The 21809-nt window shown below is 52.7% G+C and overlaps 1 protein-coding gene across 5 annotated transcripts; it reads right to left on the minus strand.

Moving 5' to 3' along the window:
- Positions 1-3067: 3067 nt before the first annotated feature.
- Positions 3068-19227, minus strand: LOC138821578 (DENN domain-containing protein 4B-like). Of its 5 annotated transcripts, XM_070013965.1 has the most exons (30): positions 18891-19227; positions 17835-17984; positions 17677-17741; positions 16723-17062; positions 15939-16191; positions 15611-15680; positions 15261-15430; positions 14942-15186; positions 14486-14552; positions 13812-13870; positions 13485-13629; positions 13045-13220; positions 12805-12905; positions 11732-11947; positions 11093-11238; positions 10692-10831; positions 10466-10592; positions 9708-9914; positions 9296-9424; positions 7652-7865; positions 7270-7437; positions 6652-7040; positions 6402-6524; positions 6048-6217; positions 5824-5965; positions 5411-5647; positions 4454-4580; positions 4199-4364; positions 4047-4111; positions 3068-3953 (listed from the first exon to the last, which is right to left on the minus strand). In XM_070013965.1, exons 4-30 carry the CDS (start codon positions 17037-17039, stop codon positions 3808-3810), a joined length of 4515 nt encoding a protein of 1504 aa, XP_069870066.1. In that variant the 5' UTR covers positions 17040-17062; positions 17677-17741; positions 17835-17984; positions 18891-19227; the 3' UTR covers positions 3068-3807. The 5 variants fall into 5 exon arrangements, with proteins under 5 accessions (XP_069870066.1, XP_069870063.1, XP_069870062.1 ...); XM_070013962.1 differs by lacking the exon at positions 18891-19227 and having other exon boundaries at positions 6652-7034; positions 17835-18648; XM_070013961.1 differs by lacking the exon at positions 18891-19227 and having other exon boundaries at positions 17835-18648.
- Positions 19228-21809: the final 2582 nt, after the last annotated feature.

Here is a 21809-nt window from a genome sequence, read left to right on the forward strand (position 1 = left end):
GCATGTAATAAACATAAAACAGTAACTTTATGATATTCCTTGCTTTTCCCATTGTCAGTGCCACTTCTGGCTTTCTCTTTTTTTTCTTTTTTTTTTTTGTGGGGGGAGGTCTGGTCCTGGGGCCTGAACTCTGGGCCTGGGCACTGTCCCTCAGCTCTTCAGCTCAAGGCTAGTGCTCTACCACTTGAGCCACAGTACCATTTCCAGCTTTTTTCTTTTTGCTTATGTGGTGCTGAGGAATCGAACCCAGGCCTCATGCATGCAAGGCAAGCACTCTACCACTGAGCTACCTTCCTAACCCCAATTCTGGCTTTTTCTGTTTTATGTGGTACTGAAGAATTGAATCCAAGGTTTCATGCATGCTAGGCAAATACTCTACCACTAAGCCACATTCCCAGCCTCTGTACATTCCTTAGTTACTGCTTTGCCTATCATCAGTTCAAGGTTCCTTCAAAGCTTGGAGAAAACATATGAAACACAATACAAACCTGAAAATAGTACCTTTCCCAAAGCTCCATGACAGACATCAGTTGAATAATACTTAGCTATTGGAAATTTCAGATGAGTTTGTGGGTAGGGGGATGTTGATACCCAGGGGCTTGAACTTAGGTCTTCTTCCTCCCATTTGACTTTTTTATTCACAGCTGGGTTCTAGCTTCTTGTTGGTTAGAGATAAGTCTGTTGGATTTGGATGTCCAAGCTGACTGTGAACCTTGATCCTCAGACCTCAGCATCCTGAATAGCTAGGATTATAGGCATGAACAACTAGCACATGTAGTTAAGGAATTTTGTCTGTAATTTTCTCATGTGACTTTCTTTAGAAGGAAGCCCAAAAATGAGAACCATGAGCATTTATTATTGCTTGTGAGCCAAAGGGTGCTCTAGACCAGTAAGACTGTATACCGGGGTAAGGATTGAGCCCTAAAATTTCCTTCCTATAGTTTAGCGCAAGGCTGAGCTACTACACGCAATAGAAACTTATTTCAAGAGGGCAGATCCAAGTCCAGGCTGCTGGCTCCTGCCTATAATCTGGACTGAGACTGAGACCCGAAGAATTCAGATTTGAAGCCAGACTAGGCATAAAAGTCCATGAGAGGGCTGGGAAGGTGGCTCAGTGGTAGAGCGCTTGCCTTGCATGCCTGAGGCCCTGGGTTCGATTCCTCAGCACCACATAAGCAAAAAGAAAAAAGCCGAAAGTGGTGCTGTGGCTCAAGTGGTAGAGCACTAGCCTTGAGCTGAAGAGCTGAGGGACAGCGCCCAGGCCCAGAGTTCAGGCCCCACAACTGGACCCAAAAAAAAAACAAAAAAACAAAACAAAAAAAACAAAAGTCCATGAGATGCCATCTTAAATTAATCAGCAAAAAAAAAAAAAGGGGGGGGGGAGGGCTGGAGCTGGGTGCTGATGCCTCTTGCCTATAATCCTAGCTACTCAGGAGGCTGAGATCTGAGGATCACTGATTCAACCTTCTCTGAGCAGGAAAGTCTATGCGATTCTTTTTTTTTTTGCCAGTCATGGGGCCAGAACTCTGGGCCTGGGCGCTGTCCCTCAGCTCTTCAGCTCAAAGCTAGTGCTTTACCACTTGAGCCACAGTGCCACTTCTGGCCTTTTCTGCTTATGTGGTGCTGAGGATTCGAACCCAGGGCCTTATGCATGCAAGGCAAGCACTCTACCACTGAGCCACCTTCCCTGCCCCCTCCATGCAATTCTTATCTCCAATTAATCAACAGAAAACTGTAAGTGAAGCTGTGGCTCAAGTGATAGAGCTCTAGCTTTGAACTAAATAAAAAGCTGATGGACAGCACCCAGACCTTGAATTCAAGTCTCAGGGCTGCCCCTCCAAAAAAAAAAAGTGTGTGTGGGGGGGGGTGGCTGGAGGTATGTGGCTCAAGTGGTAAAATGCCAGCTGTGAGCAAGAAAGCCACACAAGCACATGGCCCTGATCAGGTTCATGTCCCAAAATAGGCAAAAAAAAAAAAAGGGGGGGGGATTAGGGAGGAATGCCATCTACAACCTGAGCTATAGCATGCATAAAGTCTGAGGTTCAATCCCCAGCATTACCAAAACAATTTTTTTTTTTTTTGGTGAGTGGGGTCTGACCAGAATCTTGATTTTTTTATGGGGCTTCCCCTCTTAGGAAGACATCCCCTACCTAGCAGGGCAGACTGCATTTCCTAAGCTTCTTGGTTCCTTTCAGAGCCTTTAATATACTGGAAAAGCATCCTACCATGCTGAAGAAAGGATGTGAAAGTTCCTGATTTGAAGGTCACAGCATTCATTCAGAAATAGTTCTTTCCCTTCATCCACTGTTCACAACCACCCAGAAATCTACACTAACAAATTTATGTAAGTCATTTCCTCCATTGATACTCCTGCCCTTCTTTCCCAAGGCACTCCTGCTTTGTTAGTTAATTCCCTTTGGTAATTGGTTTTGTAGCTTTGTTAAAAGTTGTTTCCTATGTTTATCTCATTATATAGGAGAAAAAAAAAACCTGACTGGCCAAGGAGATTAGAAAAATTATGTTCACACACAGGGAGCTCCTTATTCTTTGTTCCTTTCTTCCCAGTGCTGTCCCCTGGCTGAGACCCTATCTGAAGAAGAACTGCCTGCAGTTAGAGCAACTAAGGAAGGCAGGATGACTGCAGGACCCCAGGATACATGCTGACTGCCAACACCAACGACTGGAGAGAGGGTTCTCATCCCTGTGAAGGTGCTGGAGAAGCTGAGCTGGGTAGGGGGGATACTGGCAGAGGAAATAAGGCAAAGATGAGCTCAGGGCCCCCAGAGAATGAAGCCTTTGTATAGGGTACAGATGAGGGACAAGGGGGTGATTGTGTGGGAGGGCCGGAAGTGCCATGTAGACTGGCACTGCCATAACTGGCATCAGATTCACCCTTCTACTCCAAGAACTCCTTATATTCCAAGGGACCAGTACCAGACATGACCAAGAAAAGGTGGATATACCTGAAGACTTTAAAAGATAGAAAGATGGGGATGTGCATGCGGCCAGAAGAAAATGAGAGGTGTCCCCAAATATTATCCCAGACCCAAGGAATAAGAGGCAGAAAGAAAAAGACAGAAGCAGCTTTTACTATATTTACATCCAACAAAACTTTGCAGGTAACAATCCTTATTGCACAGTCAGGGCCCTGGGTGGACCGGAAGGATCAGGAGTAAAGGAGGCACCAGTTCTTCCTAAGGGGAGCGTGGCACTCCTCTAGTTCTCCATTCAAGGAGCTACAAGCCACAGTACCCCATTTCCCTTCTCTTTCTTACTCTCCATAAGAATCTCATTAACCTAGGGGGCTGTGGTTCCAGAATAAATAACTTAAACTACAAATACGAAGGTAGAAAGGTATGGAGAGCCTTGGGACTCTCTCAGCAGTGCCACAGAGAAGAGGAACCATCATTGGTGGGGAATGAGATCCCTTCCTCCCATTCAGGGCAAAGGCTCATTAGCTCTGTATCTTTCTGGTTGTTTTTTAAAACAAAAACTGCTAAGATGACCAGACCACATATCTGTGGGTACCCTGGAGAGGAGTTCCTGCATTAGGACAGGGGAAGAACAGAGTTGTGCCAACTCCCCCAGCTCTCCCCAACATCATCATGGACATATTGGGCAGGTTGGAGATAGGGGAATTCTGACTTTTGGTAACAGCGGGTCCATCTTCCTGCTGCTTCCATTTGGAGCCTATGGCTGAACAGGCTTCCTAGCCTGTTCCCAGCTCTTCTACGAAGGGAAGCAGGTTGTCTCTAATATTCTTTCTCCCTCCCCACCCAAAGCTGGAGAGGGAAAGCTTAAGGGTCTTTAGCATTCCAGAGGTGCTCCAAAACATTTTCGGCAGTCAATGGCCTTGGGAGTAGGCATCTGTGCCCGCCGCTGCCTCAGCTCCTCCTTGCCCATGCTATTGGCCAGCTTGTTGAAGGCAGACTTGTACTTCTTGTCGAAGGCCACTAGGGAAGAAGGTCAAGGGGATGTATTAGGACCCCAGCCTCTCACACTTAGTTCCATATCCCTACACTCAGCCCACTGTCTTGCTCCCTCACCTATGTCCACATGGTCCTTCCCCAGAGCAGCCATTGTCAGGAATAAGATCTCTCGGTAGATGCCTCTGTAATAGATACAAAAGGGTGTGGATGAGAGAAGAGATGTGGGAAGCACAGGCCAGGTCAGGACCCATCCAGATGGAACACTCTACCTCTGTAGGTGCAGGCCAGTGGGAGGGGGCCCTAGAGTTTCCAGCAGGAGTCCTACAGCCTTGTGCACCTCATTGAGTCCAACATGGCGCAGCACTAACTCCAATAATGCAAAGCTAAGACATGCAGGTACTGGGCCTGGCCATACAACCCGCTGTGGGATCTGGCCTGTGAAAGGAAGGAAGACCATCAGAATCACTGGGTCTTCTAGGTGTAGGGCTCAACCCTCCCACCCCTAGGTCAAATACTAAACTCACTGTGGACCCTCCAGAGCACGTAAAGAGGTGGGCAGCTGTTGGGGTCAGGAGTCAGGATATCCCACAGCAGGCGTACCTGCACAGAGGCTGGATCAGGAGTTAGCCAAGGAGGTGGGGCCTGAGGGAGCTGAGACAGAAGAGACAGGTTCATAGAATGAGAGGGAGAGGAAAAAAAAAAAAAAAAGGTCAGGTGCAAGCACTGGTGACTCATGCTTGAAATCCTAGCTACGTAGGAGACTGAGATCTGAGGATCGCAGTTCAAAGCCAGCCTAGGCAGGAAATTCCATGAGACTCTTATCTCCAATTAACTACCTGAAAAGCAGAGATGGCCCTGTGGCTCAAGTGGTAGAGCACTCGCCCTAAGCTGAAGAGCTCAGGGACAGTGCCCAGGCCCAGAGTTAAAGACACATGATGGACAAAAGAGGCTAGGAATGTGGCTCAGTGGTAGAGCGCTAGCCTTGAACTGAAGAGCTGAGGGACAGCGCCCAGGCCCAGAGTTCAGGCCCCACAACTGACAAAAAAAAAAAAAAAAAAAGACAGGCCATAGCCAAGGAGACAGAAAAGAACCTTTGTCTCCCAAGAAAATACAAGCTTCCAAAAGCAAGAATTTTGTTTTATAAGCTGCTATATCCCTGGTGCCTGAAAATTGGTCCTGGAACCTAAAAGATATTCAATAAACACTGGTAGAATGAACAAGCAAGTATGAAGGAGTGATTTTGTAAGTACCAGGCACTGGATAAGGTGTCTATGCACAGCTCTGTGAGATCACTCTTGCACCACTTTACAGGTGTCTAAACTGAGGCTCAGAGTGGCGAAGTTAGGGCTCAGGAGTCAAACCAGCCACAATAGATTCCTCAGCTTTGTCTTTTTTGGTGTCAAGGACAGATAGGACCAAGAGACAGAGCTGGGAGACAGAGGAAGGCATTCAGTAAGCAGGAACCACCTGGGGGCACTGACCTGAGTGGGTGGGGGCCCATCACAGGAGGCCAGCACCAGGCCCGGTAGAATACTAGGCAGGCGCAGCCGTTGGAAATACCACAGAAGGTTCCAGAAGATGATGGGATGGGCAGCAGGCAGTTCAGGCAATGCCAAGACCTCACTGCCCTCATTCTCAACCAGTGACTCTAGCTCCTTACGCAGCACCAGAGGGCTCAGGTATGCCCATGCTCCACTCTCGACCCTCCGAGATGCACCCTAAGACACAAAGCGGGAGAGCGTGTACAAGGTCCCATTCCTACAGCCTTGCCTCCCACTGAGCCAGCATGTCTAAAACTTCTGAGATGCCTCTTACCCTCCAGGCCCATCTACCTGGTACGCTTACCCCTCCCTGCACACTCCTATTCCTTATTCCCATCTGGCCCAGCTCTTACCCCCATGTGCCCATTGCAGAGCTGGGGTTCATCCAAAGCAAGGCAGAGTCTGCGGTCACTGAGCACAGGACCAGGACCCCCAGGGACAGGAGCATCTTTGCTGTCACTGGCACCAGCAGGGGTAGGCTTGGGGCTGGAGGCACTGCAGGGGCACAGCAGGAGGAGTCAGTTCTTGGACATCCACTTCCCTATCCCTCCCATAGCACTTGACCTGCTTTGGGCACCTGGGTCGGGAATCAAGGGTCTGGACACTGAGCAGGGGCACAAAGGGGCAAGCGCAGAAGGGGCAAGTTGTGTTGAGGTTAGAGTCATCAGGTGCCCAGCCAGCCATGATTTCCTCATCGTACACCAGTGAATCACAGGCACGGCACAAGGAGCAGCTAGACAGCAGAATCTGCAGGCAAGGAGACCCCAGGAAATAGGCCCAACTTGGCCTCCGGTGCTCTGAAGCCCATGTACCTTCCCCAGTCTTTCCACCCAAGCCAAGCCTCCTGGCTCCATCTCCTCCCCATCCCCTGCTTTCCTCAGGGTGACTATGCGGTCTGTGACAGCACAGCTGTGGGTAGGGTTATCCTCACTTCCAGGGAAGGTGGCTGGAAGGGTCCAGGGGTGTCACTGAGGCGCTCAGAGGAACGGCGCAGGCTCAGGCTGCTGAGAGAAGACTCTGAGAGGTCCCACTCACTGCCCAGAGAGGCTGAGCTCTGCCATTACAAGAGAAAGCACAGTTAGTCTGCCTTACACTTCTCTTTGCCCAGAATGCTGATTTTAGCCACTCTCAGAGCCCCCTTTGGGGCTGCCCCTCCCCAGGCCTCCCAACACTAAGTCTACCTCAGAGGCAGTGGATCCAGGGCGCTCCCGGGGCCTCAGGAGGCTGTCCATGGGACTGCGGCGGGCTGGGGGAGGCAGGTCAGGGGGCAGCTCCACTGGGGGAATGCGAGACGCAGGAGAACGGCGGGAAGGAGTGAGCAGCTGTTGGAGGCGGGCACCCAGCCCTCGTCGGGGGGTGCCAGCCTCATCCTGATGTCCGCTGGCCTTGGACCCTCGTCCACTTAGCCCTTCCAAGGCTTCAGTGGACTGAGCACTCAGGACTGAGCCTGAGCCTCCTGGGCTTCCTCCAGTTGCTGGCTCCTCCCCTGTCAGGCTCAGATCTGAAAGACTTCCATCATGCCAGGGCACAGGTGATCCCCGGGGTTCCAGGACCCCTAAGGCCTCTATCACTGCAGAACAAAGAAAATCAGGAAAGATAGAGCCCAGCCTCAACGTCAGCCACCCCTTGCCTGGCACCACAACCACACCGTGACATTCTAGGTAACATTCCCCCTGGGTCTGCTGTACTCACCACGAAGGGCCACCCTTCCATCCTCACCCAGTTCTTCCCCACTTTCACTGGCAAGTGGTTAAGAAAGCTGACTGGGAACAGAGGGAGGGTCAGAAAAGGGCACTCACTATGGGCTACACCAGCTTCCACAGTGGGCTGTGCCCCTCGGGCACTGCCCAGGCTGCCACTTTTCACCAGGCGCCCAGTGGGTGAGGCTGGGTCCCTCATACTTCGCCCAGCCCACGTAGTTTGGCGCTGAAGGGGGCGGTTTGGGGAAAGTCGCTCCAGATAAGATTCTGTGGTAAGCAGAGAAGGGGTTTAAAATGGCTAGTTAGAACCTAGTTCCATTCCAAAACAACTCACTGAATGGGTCTGAGTTTGCAGAGCTCCTCCAAGGCTACCAAACAGGGACATTTTACCCATCCTCAGAAGCCCCATGCCAACCACTAGGCCAGCTCCAGCTCACCATACCTCTCCCTGCCTGAACCTGGAGGCCTCATCCCCACCCACCTGTCTGGGAGCTGCCTGCCTCTTGGTGTGCTGTGACCTTCTGTTGCTGCTGCTGCTGCTGCTGCTGCTGCTGCTGCTGCTGCTGCTGCTGCTGCTGCTGCCGTTCTCTCAAGGGCTGGCGGAACTGAGCAGCCCCCAGGACAACATTTCGGAGCTTGGCCCAGCGCAGACGCCCACCTGGTGTACCAGATGGCCACTTGCTTTCCAGTACTGCCTGCCAATTACAGGATAGCCTGTTCTGACCCCAGTCTGATGCCTCCCTCCAATCCTGGAGCCCCAGAGACTATGCCTCCCTCCAGATATCCTGCCTAGGACTGTCTGGGTAATGAGGCTCAGCGAGGAACAAGAGTTCAGAAAAAGTAGTTGTTGGTAGCTGCCTCTGAGAGGACCTAGAGAATGCCAGGAATAATGGAGAAAATTTATAGTAAAAAACTTTGTAAAGCCAGGCGCCAGTGGCTCACGCCTGTAATCCTAGCTATTCAGGAGGCTGAGATCAGAGGATCGCAGTTCAAAGCCAGCCTGGGTAGCAGAGTCCATGAGACTCTTACCTCCAATAAACCACCAGAAAACCGGAAGTGGTGCTGTGGCTCAAGTGGTAGAGCGCTCACCTTAAGGTGAAGACCTGAGGGACAGCGCCCAGGCCCAGAGTTCAAACCCCACAACCGACAAAAACAAAAACTTTGTATTTGGGCTGGGAAGGAGGCTCAGTGGTAGAGTGCTTGCCTTGCATGCATGAGGCCCTAGGTTCAATTCCTCAGCACCACATAAGCAGAAAAAGCCAGAAGTGGTGCTGTGGCTCAAGTAGTAGAGCACTAGCCTTGAGCTGAAGAGCTGAGGGACAGCGCCCAGGCCCAGAGTTCAGGCTCCATGACCAGCAAAAAGCAAACAAACAAAAAACAAACTTTGTATTTATAAATGGAATGGCCCTGAAGAAGTTGGTTTAATTTTTGGGCATTAAGTTTTCTTATCTGAAAAATGTAAAGCAGTTTAGCATCATGGATAAGAGGCTCATGGGCTGGAAATGTGGCTCAGTGGTAGAGTGTTTGCCTAGCATGCATGAAGCCCTGGGTTTGGCTTCTCCATACCACATAAACAGAAAAAGCCAGAAGTGGCACTGTGGCTCAAGTGGTAGAATGCTACCCTTGAGCAAAAGAAGCTCAAGGACAGTACCCAGGCCCTTAGTTCAAACCCCAGGACTGTCAAAAAAGAAAAAAAAAAGGCTCAATTAGAAACATGGGAATAGCTTTGCATATGTTCTGATTCTCTAATGTTCACTGAAGAACCTTGAATTCTATGCAACTTCATCTCATCTATAAGATGGAGGTTCTACCTCATTGAACATTGTGAAAATAAAATAATTTTAAATACATTTAGGACAGCACCTGATATGTTGGCTAATACTGTTAGCTTATTAGTTTAGGGCTGTCGTGAGAAGTAAAGAAGCCATTGATATTGATAAAACATTGGTATTGATAAAACTTCCTGTCAGTGCTAAGGTGCCACAGTTTTGAGTGATGGCGTCTACAGGACCTAGTTGGATTGCACAAGCCTAATCACCAAGGAGTGGGAAGAACAGTAGCTGGGTTTGTGCCTATGTACACCCTGGCACCAAATGCCATCCACCTCTTCCCCAAAATTAAGTACCTTGTTGTAGTAACCATAGGTGATAGTGTTGGGCACAATGCCTGCCCGCCGCATCTCCAGCATGACCCGTACAGACAACACAGGCTGCCCATAATGTGAACAGAGCTGCATCAGCACCCGGTAACACACCTGGGCCAAGAGAGGCACAGGATATAGAAGAGATCCATTCCCCACCAAAATCTTCAAGTCTGCACCCTCCCCCAGCCTCTCATTTTCCCTAATCTTGCTGGTCCCTGGCAGCTCCTTCCTGCTTCCCTCATCTCTCCCTAATCCCCTTCACATGGCCACTTACTTAGTGATTGTTTATGGAGCCTCTGGGCTCCCCATCAAGTTTCCTTCTCAGCCCCAAGGCTGCACAAGCCTCACTGGGACTGGGGGTTGGGCAAGACCATGTAGGTAAATAGTTGCCTACCTCATCAGGGAGCACCACCTTTCGGCTCTCCATCTCACGCAGTACGTGGTAGGCTGTGTGTAAGGCCCGCACCCGGGAGGGTGCAGACCGCACATAGGCTGGCAGACACAGGAACCACAGCCCATAGCAGTGGCCCAGCAGGCACCGAGCCCAAAGCTCAGGCACAGTTGCTGACTTCTGTGCCATCCGCTGTGCAACCTTCATCTCCTAGGTGAGTCAAGGGATAGGACAAAGTGAATGCAATGCCAGGGCAGGACTTCAAATGTGATTGAGAGAAGCAGCACCTTCCCTTGGTACGGCATAGGCTGTGACCCTTCTTGGAGTCTCAGGAAGAAAGGCCTGGCCCTTGAGTATGGGCAGATACCCTGGAAAATGCAGCCAGCTCCTGGATTACTAAAGTGCTCAGGAGATGAGGAGGAAGAGGAGGAGGTGGACGGAGAGGAGGAATAGGTGGAAGAGGAGGAGGAGGAGAATAACATCAAAACGAAATAATGTGGGGCTGGGAAGGTGGCTCAGTGGTAGAGCGCTTGCCTTGCATGCATGAGGCCCTGGGTTCGATTCCTCAGCTACTGGACCCAAAAAAACCCAAAACCTAAATAATGTTTGTATAGTGCTTTTTATCTGCCCAGCTTATATAAACCTCCTAGCATTCTTATAGGTTAAATATCATTGTTATCCTTATTTGACAGGTAACACTGAAGGAACGAACAGCCCTTGGCATGAGCCAGGTTCCCCTGAGGGCCCACTTGCTGGTTTACCTGTTTGGTACGGCGAGGGGCAGGACTGCTGGGAGTGCTACGGGATGGGCCCGGCACAGGCAGGGCCCCTGTCTGCTCTTGAGGAGACTCAAACAGCTCAGCACGCAGCTCTGGGAACCCATCGTAACTGGAAAGACAACATCAGAGCAGTCAACACAGGATCAGGCAAAGAGGCTGGTTCAGCCCAAGGGGCTTTGAAACACATGAGGGAAAGAGAGGCTCTCACCAGTACTGGGGCGTAGATTCACCACCTTCTGGTACTGGGGGCTCCTCAGGGGGTGTGATAAAGACAGTGAGCTCACTTCCAGACAGCTCTTCCAGCTCCACTAAGGCTGTCGGCTCAGGCTTCTCCTGCTCTGGGTGGACCTGTAACAGGATGGCAAGAGAATAAGCATTAAGAGAGTGGGCATGGAGCAGAGCTTGGATACCCAGAATATGGCATCTCCTGGGTAAACATATCCATAGGGAAGTAGTCCTGGAGACATAACTAGGGGATGGAGGTAGGAGTGCATGAATCCAAGCCCACGTAGTATCATCATGATCACAGCTGAGATGCACATCTGTGACAGAGACAACCAGGAGGAAAGAAGAGGCCAATCGGTGCTAAGAGAAGGGAGATCACAATACCTTATCAACACAAGAGTCAAAGAATTCAAGGGCAGCATGTCGAGCAGAGCCAAAAGAACATTCCTCAATGAACTGTGAGAACATCTGCGTGTGCAGCAGCTGAGAGTACAGCTTATGGCTGGAGCGCTCACGAGACTTGAGGAAACCTGAGGAGGTAGAAAGACAAAAGGGGGGAGGTAAACAGAGCTTTCTACCATAACCACCTCTCCCTATACCCTGACATCGTCTCCTACCTGCTCAGGACCCCTGGCTGTCAAAGCTTTCTTTTCTTTGGCTTCTCTGGCACAACTACCAAACAGACTGAGGGACCAGATGAGCTCCCAGGGAGTCCCTTTCTTTTGTCTGTCTGCCCCACTACCAGAGAAGAGGGGCTCTCCAACACTTTGCCCATGGGGACCACTCACCACAGGGGTCACTATGTCTACCCTTTCCCAGGGCTCCCAGAGAGCAGAATCACATCTGGTTCCTCTTTGTGACTTTACTCTCTCCAAGACCAGGAGAATAGATGACTCAAGGCAGGTACCCATGAAATCATTTACTGAGTGAAGGAATAAACAACCAAGTGGCCTCCCAACTGCCCAGCTCCTGACCACCCCCATCCCATGATACCCTTTCTGAGCAGAGACAGGACCTCTTTACCCTGAAGGTAGAAGAGGTTGTCAACATCACGAGCCCCCTCAGAGGGGGCCTGGGTGAGGGGACGCAGGAAGTCTCTGTAGCCCTTGAGCAGGCAGGCCATGAAGCGCAGAAAGGCTCCCTGGACTTCCCGCTCCAGGCGGGCCCGGCGACCACACACTGCCTCGTAGTCTGTCAGCAGGAATTCCAGAGATGTCTCCTCCTCTGGTCCAGTATAAGCTGGGGACCAATGTCCTTAAGAGTCAGAGATGGCACCTACAGTGCTTGCTACACCCCTACTTCTCACACTGACATCTCCGCCTCTGACAAACCTTACACCCACCATGTCCAAAAAACTTACCTTACAGCAATAGTTTCAAGCCCTCCACTGACAAGCTCTCATTTCAGGACATGCTCAGGAATGCTGTCTCCCTCTTCCTCTAGCTTCAATCAGAATTGGAGCCAGGCACCAGTGGCTCATACCTAATAATCCTAGCTACTCAGGAGGCTGAGATTTGAGGATCATGGTTTGAAGCCTGGGCAAGAAAAGTCCATGAGACTTTCTCCAATTAACCTCCAAAAAGCCCAAAGTGGAGCAGTGACTCAAGTGGTAGTGCCAGCTTTAAGTTCAGGGACAGTGCCCAGGCCTGTTCAAGCAACAGGACTGGCACAAAAAAAAAAAAAAGGGAGGGGCTAGGAAGGTGGCTCAGTGGTAGAGCGCTTGCCTTGCATGCCTGAGGCCCTGGGTTCGATTCCTCAGCACCATATAAGCAAAAAGAAAAAAGCCGGAAGTGGTGCTATGGCTCAAGTGGTAGAGCGCTAGCCTTGAGCTGAAGAGCTGAGGGACAGCGCCCAGGCCCGGAGTTCAGGCCCCACAACTGGACCCAAAAAAATAAATAAATAAAAATAAAATAAAATAAAGTAAGGAATTGGAACCCCCTTACTTCCTAATCCTAATTCCTCTAGCCCCCTTAAAGAATGCCTAGCTCCCTACAGACCTCCCCCAACTGGCAGTTTGAAGCCAATAACAACTTTGGCTTTCCCCTCCCCCCCCCCCCCCCCCCCCCCGGCTTCCCGTTCCCACCCAGGCTTCTCACTCTGGTCCAGCTGCTGATAGAGATTTGTCAGTGTGGCCAGCAGAACTTTATAGGGTCTGCGGGGCAGGGTCCGAGGGGAGAGGGGCTTTTTTTCCTCTGTCCTGAGAGATAAGCATAAGGAGAAAGGTTGGTGGGATTTCTTTAAAGCCTCCCCCACATTTTACCTACAGCTCCTCTTGAGCCAATGGTACCCCACACAGCTCACCTCCCATATCCCCCTGCTGAGACCCAGCCTCTTACTGGAAGAGCGTGTTGGTGTCAAGGTCGACACAGATGACATCGGCAGGTGGGTCATGCAGATCAAAGTAACTGGAGTGGATACCCACAATGAAGGGCACGGGGGCGCTCAGCACATCTGCCAGCACCAGCGGGCAAAGTGGAATGTAGGGACACTGCCAGTGCAGTGGGAAGATCATCTGAGGCACCAGGGAATGAGAACAGGTGTGGAGTCAGGGGTACAGAGAAGAGAGAGCACATTGGCCTTGGGGCAGTGGTGCCTGTTGAGAAGCTTTGGAGCCCAACTTCAAGGAACACCTGTACCTGAAGGCCATACTCAGGGAGAGGGCCTGAGGATCCTTCCCAAGGAAGGTAGAGTAAGGGGAAAGAGTGCAGAAATGGACGAAGGGGCCTCAGAAAGAACAGTGGCTCTGGGGAAGTGAACTGGGCAGAATGGTACTCACCGAGACGAGGGCCTCACAGACACTGGTGAGCAGGTCCGGCCGCAGTGAGTGGACCAGCAGTTTGTGCTCTGTGAGCACAGCCAGCAGCAGTGTGACAGCCAGCTCAGGGCCCAGGCTCTGCAGCAGCTGCAAGAAACTGGCACCACTGCGGGCAATGTGGGGGTGGGGACAGGGTCACCAGGAGACTGGAGACTCTTCCCCAGACACTGGGCACAGACACCACCTGGCCAGGCTGCAGAGACCTCAACAGCTGCAACCTCAACAGCTGCCTAGTGCCTACTACAGGCTGTAGCATCAAAGGGCCCCACCCCCAACTTGGGCACATACCTGAGAGGTAGGGGTGAGGACACAGGCTGACAAAGGAGCAGGTTGTCATAGGGAGACATCTGTAAGGACAGAAGAACCACGGGTAGGTAATGGCTACCACTGCCCACTCCCCTCCTTCCACCTATGCAGCCTCAGTCTCAGTTTTGTTTGTTTGTTTGATCAGTCTGGGGATTGAACTCTGGGCCTTGAGCCCTTCAGCTCAAGGCTCTACCACTTGAGCCACAGCACCACTTCTGGTTTTCTGAATGGTTTATTGGAGATAAGAGTCTCATGGCCGTTCCTGCCAGGGTTATAGGCATAAGCCACCACACCCAGCAATTCTTTTTTTTTTTTTTTTCATTCGTTTTTTGTTTATGTGACACCAAGGAATTGAACCCAGGGTCTTATGAATGCCAGGCAAGCACTCTATCATTAAGCCACATTCCCAGGCCAATAGAGTGCCAGTCTTCTTTTTTTTTTCCCCCTAGTCCTGGGGCTTGAACTCAGGGCCTGTGCACTGTCCTTAAGCTTCTTTTGTTCAAGGTTAGCACTCTACCACTTGAGCCACAGATCCACTTCTGGCTTTTTCTGCTTATGTGGTACTGAGGGATCGAACCCAGGGTTTCATGTGTGCTAGGCAAGCACTACCACTACCACTAAAAGCCACCTTCCCAGCCCGCAGTCTCAGTTCTTACCTGCACTAGGATGCGGGGTCTCTGTGGGGAAGGGAATGGGACGTTGTGAATGAAGTGGGAGATGTGCCTGGGAAGGGAGGGAAACAGGTGAGGCAGATACTCCAGCTTATTCCTTTCTTGCCTCCACTACGAGTTCTTATCTCCTCATATGCACAAGAATTTCATTTCTCCTGGAACTCCACTTCCACACTTGAGCTAGCCACCAGAGCCTCCATCACACAGCGAGAGATTCGCTCTGGGCATACACAGTTCTACCAAGAATACACTAGATTTCAGACTGGATCCACTCACCGCCAGCCAGTGACATTTTTCCAGTGGGCTTACAATGTACAACCACATACTGCAGCCCTATGCCCATCCTAACCCCCCATCTCCACCCTGATCTATCCCATCTCTCCAGGCCTGACTCCTTAATGCTTCGCAACTCCTTCCCAGTGTCAGAGGAGCTGTGCTCACGCTTCCAAGGGCAGACGGTGGGGGCCTGAGACGGAGTAGCGGTAAAGGAAGGTGAGGAAGGCTCGGAAGGCTGGGAAGGCAGGCCACCGGGACAACACAGCAATGGCACGCCGACTTCGCACAGCTCGGCCCCCCAGTGCCCGGCCCCGCTCCACGGCACTCAGCAGGCCGAGTGCCCGTGCCTGTCGCTCTGACAGTCTGGCCCTGGGGAACGCCTCGTAGAACTGCAGGGCTGCACCATACACCTGGCCAGGGGTAAGAGGGACAATCAGGCGGGCCCTGCACAGCCCAGACCCCTTACCACACTCCACACACCCACCTTATCACCAGCAGCACCCGTGAGCACAAAGGTGGAGAAGACGGGCACCGGGTACTTGGTCTGGGCAGGCCAGCACTCGATAGTGGCCCCCATAGGCAGGCAGAAGACGGGCACTGACTCGGGCAGCGGGAACGCCTCATTGTCTTCCTCCGGGTAGCGGCCCAGCAGCTCTGCACCCAGCAGAGTGGGGAGTACCCAAAAGGGGGGGGGATCCATCAGACTCCAGGGAAAGAAACCAGGGGATCCCAAAGAAGGGCCAACTGGCAAGGGGAAGTAAACTGGAGACTGAAATACCAGCCAAAAGGCATCAGGGCAGAGACAAAGGACAAGAGGGACAAAGGGCCACTCACCTGCCTCATATGCCAGCGTGTTGGCCTTGGCCAGGCCCACCTTGAAGCACAGGTACACTGCTGGGCCCCACTGCCCCAGAAATGGCAAGAGATAAGCAGACACATAAGCTGACAAAGGTTTCTAGGTCCTTGATGGTACTTTCTGCCACCCCAAGTGGTCTTGTGTCCAGGGGTACCCCTAATCCCAATCTCCTCTAAGCTGAGGGGTGACCTCAGGCTTGCCCCTGGTATCAGAGGCCTCTGATTCCAGAATGGCCTTTGAGCCCAGTGTCTATACCCTGACATCGATGGCCTAGGTCTTCGGCTCCCAGCCCCCAGCCCAACTTACCATGCCAGGATTGAGGTTGCGGGGTAACCGGCAGTAAGTATGAGGCGTGCCCTCGCCTTTACTGGGCAGCACCAGGCAGAGGTCAGTGATGCCCAAGGCATGCAGCCCTGCCCCCTCCGCTGCCCGCCGGTAAGTGAGGTAGGTGCGGGGATGCCCAGGGCCTGGAGGGGCCAAGTTGGCTGAGTGGCTGTAGGGTGTCGTGTCAAGGACTTGGAAGCCAGGCTTGGGACGTTCCTTCCCCTCATATAACACCCTTGGCACAGAGAGCAGAAGAGGCATTAAGAGAAAAGAAGAATGACCCCAATCCTGCCAGATCTCCTAAACCTGCCTTGCTCCCTTAGCCTGGTTAAAACCTGGCACTAGGGCCTACTCCTTGCTCAACTCTATCATCCTGCGCTTCCTTTCGCCCTTGGCTGTACTTCTTGGTCATTAAAAATCCTCCATGTCTCCCACATGGCTCACACTCAAGTGCTCGGTGCTAAGGTCCTCATATGAGAACTCTCACTTCATCTTCTGAACCATCTTATAAAGAGTTACTATTCCCATTTTGCAGATGAGGAAACATGCCCTGAGAGAGGCTCTATCACCTGCCCAAGACCAGCGGACTAGGAAGCAGTAGCATTGACATATGAACAATAGTCTGAGAGGACACCATCAGTGCCCCCTTGCTAGCCCCTAGTACCATCAGTCCCCACTCCCACAACCCTACCTCTACCTCTTCAAAGCTCTCCCAGAGTCCCTCCTCCCAACCTCCCCTGGTGGCAGCATAGTTAGGGGCACACACCCCAGTTCAACGAGGGGGGGCTTGTCACGGCCCCTGCGGTAGCAGATGACAGGTTGAGTTCCCCCCAGGAGTCCGGCACTGAGTTCCAAGGGGTGGCCCCCAGCAGAAGTCTGGATGCATGTGTAGCCCTGAGGCACCTCCTCGCCCAGTGCCCTAGCGATGACTGCAACATCTGTGATGGGCTCAGCTGGCCGGGGAGAGCGCAAGGGCCCACTGGGTTCTGGAACCCACGTTTCCTCAGGGATGGGTGCTCCGTTCCCTGCAAGCCCAGCTACCACGAAATAATCCACCAGCCGGGGGGGCCGCTCCTCCGCCATGGCCCCCCCCTCACTCACTGCATCTGGAATGGTCAATTGAGAAAGAGATGGAGCAAGGATAGCCTGGGGTTGCCATGGCAACCATTCACCACCACCACCACCACCCTTCCTAGTCCTCCTAAGGAAAGGTGGGATAAGTGATCATTAGCCAATCCTCAACTCTGCCACCTGCAACACACCAGGCTCTCACAGCAACTTAAGAGAGACCAGGCCCCTTCCACTTAGTGATATAGGCCCCCTCCCCAGAGAACCCAGATGCCACTTCACCACACACAGCTAACCTGGGCTCTGATATATTCAGATGCTCACCTATTCCTTTCAAAGGTTCACCCTTTCTAACTCCCACAATAGTTATAACATGACAGAGTTCACAGCATTTCTTTATAATGGCCTGAAATGACTAACATTTATCCTAGCCACAACATCATACAAATCTTAAGACTTTTTAAAGTTTTCTGGCCTTTCTGTCCTAGTTATGACATGAGAAGAGCTTTCTGATCCAACTAATGCTCTTAAAGAGTCCACATCTAAGTTTTTATTGAACCCCACAAATTTCTGGGACTTGAAAACTTGAAAAGGGTTGAAAACTCCAAGCTTTAATGTCTCCTGTCCTTTTTCCTAGCTTAATTCAACCAACCTGGCCAAACAACCAGTGCTCTGCCACCTCCGATCCTTAGGTATCTCCAGTTAGGTGCACAGTGGCTGTGGGAGATAGTTTCAGCCACTCACGCCCTATTCCACGGAGCTCCAAGACAGAATCAGCCCCCCCAAACGCCTCTCGGTGACCTTTCTCACCTGCCTCCATGGCCTGACCCCAGGGAGAAGGAGCGGCAACAGTCCTGGGGCACCCCAGGGTGCAGAAGCTGGGATGGAGCTTGGTGGGTGCCTGGTGGCAGGGGCCGATAGGCTGGGGGGTGCCTCAGAGGGAAAGGGAGGTTATACTTCCTGAAACAGTGGAGGGGAAGCTGCAGCTCAGCAGAAGTCAGCCTATGGGTGTGTGTGTGTGGTGACGGTGGTGGGGGGAGCATCGGGCCAAGCGGAACCCCAGGCCAACGGGCTCTGAGCAAAGCAAAGGAGGGTTGGAAGGGCCACAGGATGTATGTGGTCTACTTAACCTCCTTCCCTTCCCCAGAGAACAGGGAGCCAAGGAATCTCCTGGAGCTCTCCTCAACCTGGCTTCTGAGCACACACATCCCAACCCGAGCTAAATTTAGCCTCCAAGTCTGGGAGGTGAAGCCAGGAGTGAGCGTCAGCCTCCGGATTTAACTCCGGGGCGCAGCCCCCTCCCTCCTCCACTGCAGGGCAATGGGAGCTCTGTGCCCAAGGCAGCAGGCAGAGGCCGTTAGGTGGAACCATCCGAGGGGAGCCTGGCTGGCCCCGGTGCGCTGAAGCTGGGCCAGGCCTCCCTTCCTCCAGCCGGGACAAGTCCTACAGAGGGCACCCCTGTCTCCCTGGGGAAAGCAAAGCCACTCCACGTCCCAATGTCCACATGCCGGGCTACGGGAAGTTGGGGCTGGGGCAGAGGGTGCGCCGAAGGGGAGGAGGCTGAGCAGGACCGGGAGGGCAGAGGGAAGCAGGCGCGCGGGCGGCTGAGGACGTGACGGCAGCAGCGCCGGCCGCCGCGTGACCCGCGCGGGAGGGAGGGGAGCAGGAGGGGCGCGGGGTGTCCGGCACCGCGAGCTGCGCCCTCCCCTCCACTTTCACTTCCCCGGGAGAGAGGAAGCGGAACCAGATGTGCAGCGCTGGAGACACAGCTGGGGACAGGGTGGCCCCCATCCTCCCCCCCCCCCCGCCCCGCAGGAGCGCCCTCCCACCCTCCCAGCCCGCCGCCCCGCCCGGCCCGGCCCCTACCTGCCTGCCTGCCCCGCGACTCCCCCGGCCGGCCGGCCCGCTGGCGGGTGGCTCGGAAGGTACGCTGGCGGGCCGGCGGGCGGCGGGGCTACCCGGCCCCCGACATGGCGCACCCGACTTGGGCGCCGCTCCTGCCCTGGCAGCGAGTGAAGGGAGAAGAGGCGGCCGAGGACACCGGGGCTCCGGGTGCCGTGGAGGGAGATCTGGGCGGTCCCAGCGTCCCCGGCGCGCTGCGCCACGCGGGGACAGTGCTGGCGCGCCGCTAGCTCGGGCTGCGCGGTTCTCCCGGCTCCTGCGGCGCTGGGGGCCCCCCGCGCTCCTCCGCGCGCCCCGCTTTCTTCACTCCCCCTATCCCCCCCCCTTCCCGGGCCGCGGGCGCCGCCACCGCTACACCCCCCCCCCCTCCTCGGCCGGCGGCCGTGACCCTGGCTAGTGCCTGCCCAGCGCCCGGCCGCCTGCAGCGCGACCCCTGGCGGCTAGGAGGGCCCCCTGCACCAGGCGGCTTCCCATCACCCAGCAGATGCTGCTGGACGCTCACTGACCTCAGGTGGCCCTGGCGTCCTGCGATCAGATGTGGCCCGCATGCCTAAAAGTAAGCGAAGGCCCAAAAGGGGAGAGCCAAATGGCTCCCGACTTCCAAAGTGACAAGAACCAAAATTCTCAGTTCTCTTCCCTGAAAAAACAAGATTTTTTTTCTAAGGAGGAAGAGGCCAGGAATGTGGATACGGGGCAGAGTAGTTTGTATGTATGGTGGTGATTGTGGGGGAGAGAACTCCTCATTATGCTGCAATAAGGAAAAGACAGGAGAGGCCCAGACCACCAAAGGGCTGGCAAACCAATACAGAGAGCAATTATTTTCTTAACATGGTTTGCCTGTTGGGGGCAAAGTTCAGGTGGCCTACCTAGCTTGTATGGGGGTCCTGGGTTCCTAACCCAGTACTACGCGAAGGGGGGGGGGTGGGGAGGAATGCACATAGTTAGCCTCCAAGGAGCTGTTCAGTAAATGGAGAGGGTTAAGTGAATTCATGCATGGGAAGGGGGTGGTAATGAGAGCCTCCTAAGATCTAGTTTGGGGTCAGGATTGCATAGAACTTCCAAGCTTGAAAGACCATAAAGAAGGGAGTCAGCAGCCAAGTGCTAGTAGTGGCTCATGGCTGCCCTCCTAGCTACTCATGATCTGCTGGCTGGGGAAAGTGGTTCTGTGGCCCAAGTGGTAGAGAGCTAGCCTTTAACACAAATGAGGCTCAGGGACAGTGCCCAGGCCTACAACCTCAAAACGAAAGAAAGAAAGAAAAAAGACAAATATATCTTTGGTGCTGGAAATGTGGCTTAGTGGTAGAGTGCTTGCTAGGATGCATAAAGCCCTGGGTTTGATTCCTCAGTACCACATAAACAGAAAAAAAACTGGAAGTGGTGCTGTGGCTAAAGTGGTAGAGTGCTGGCTTTGAGCAAAAGCTCAGGGACAGTGCTCAGGCCCTGAGTTCAAGCCCCAGGACTGGCAAAAAAAAAAAAAAAAAAAAGCTGGCTGGGACAGGAAAGTCCTTGAGACTTATCTTCTGTTAAGCAGCAAAAAACTGGAAGTGAAATTATGGCTCAAGTGGTAGAATGCCAGCCTTGAGGGAAGTAAGAGCTTGCAAAGCCCTGAATTCAAGACCCAGTTCTGGCATGAGTGTGGACATGCCATCACATACCTATACCTGAAGTTCCTAAGTTATTAAATGCCCTCTTCTTGAAAGTCTGATGGAAGAGGAGTAAGCTGCTTGGCCAGCCCTTTGATGCTGCTGCAGCAGAACCCTAAATGTGTGGCATATGAACTTTGCTGCTATCCATGGAAACCTGTATCTATCTTGGGCCTCTATGTCTAATTTTGTGTACAAAACTGAGATTATGGGACTTTCCAGAGAACAGTAGGGCTTAAATATAAAATATTCAACAGATAAAATATCCTATGGATTGGGTGCTGGTGGCTCATGCCTATAATCCTAGCTACTCTGGAGGCTTAGCTCTTAAGGATCACAAGTTTGGAGCCAACCCTCAGGAAAGTCTGTAAGACTTTTTTTTTTTTTTTTTCTGACTGTGGTACTTGAACTCAGGGCCAGGGTGCTGAGACTCTTATCTCCAATAAACTACTCAGAAAAAGCTTGAAATGCTGGCACCAGTGGCTCATGCCTGTAATCTAGCTACTTAGGATGCTGAGATCTGAGGATGGCGGTTCAAAGCCGGCCCAGACAGGAAAAGTCCATGAGACCCTTATCTCCAATAAACCAGAAAACTGGAAGTGGCACTGTGGCCCAAGTGGTAGATCACTAGCCTTGAGCTGACGAGCTGAGGGACAGTGTCCTGGCCCAGAATTCAAGCCCCACGACCAACAAAAAAAAAAAAAAAAAGAAAAAGCTTGAAGTGGCACTGTGGCTCAAGTGGTAGAACACTAGACTAGAGCACAGAGCCTAGGCCCTGAGTTCAAGCCCCAGGACTGGCATAAAAAAATCTCATGGAGCCGGGCGCCGGTGGCTCATGCCTGTAATCCTAGCTATTCAGAAGGCTGAGATCTGAGGATCAAGGTTCAAAGCCAGCCTGGGCAGGAAAGACCGTGAGACTCTTTATCTCCAATAAACCACTAGAAAACCAGAAGTGGCCCTGTGGCTCAAGCGGTAGAGTGCTTGCCTTGAGCTGAAGAGCTAAGGAACAGTGCAGTGCCCAAGCCCAGAGTTCAAGCCCCATGACGGACCAAAAAAAAAAAAAAAAATCTCATGGAGGGCGGGGAAGGTGGCCTAGTGGTAGAATGCTTGCCTCGCATGCATGAGACCCTGAGTTCAATACCTCAGCACCACATAAGCAGAAAAAGCCAGAAGTGGTGCTGTGGCTCAGGTGGTAAAGTGCTAGTCTTGAGCTGAAGAGCTGAGGGACAGGGCCCAGCAG

This window comes from Dipodomys merriami, unplaced genomic scaffold (assembly GCF_024711535.1).
Source record: "Dipodomys merriami isolate MVZ:Mamm:240054 unplaced genomic scaffold, mDipMer1.0.p SCAF_92, whole genome shotgun sequence".
Taxonomy (NCBI): Eukaryota; Metazoa; Chordata; class Mammalia; order Rodentia; family Heteromyidae; genus Dipodomys; species Dipodomys merriami.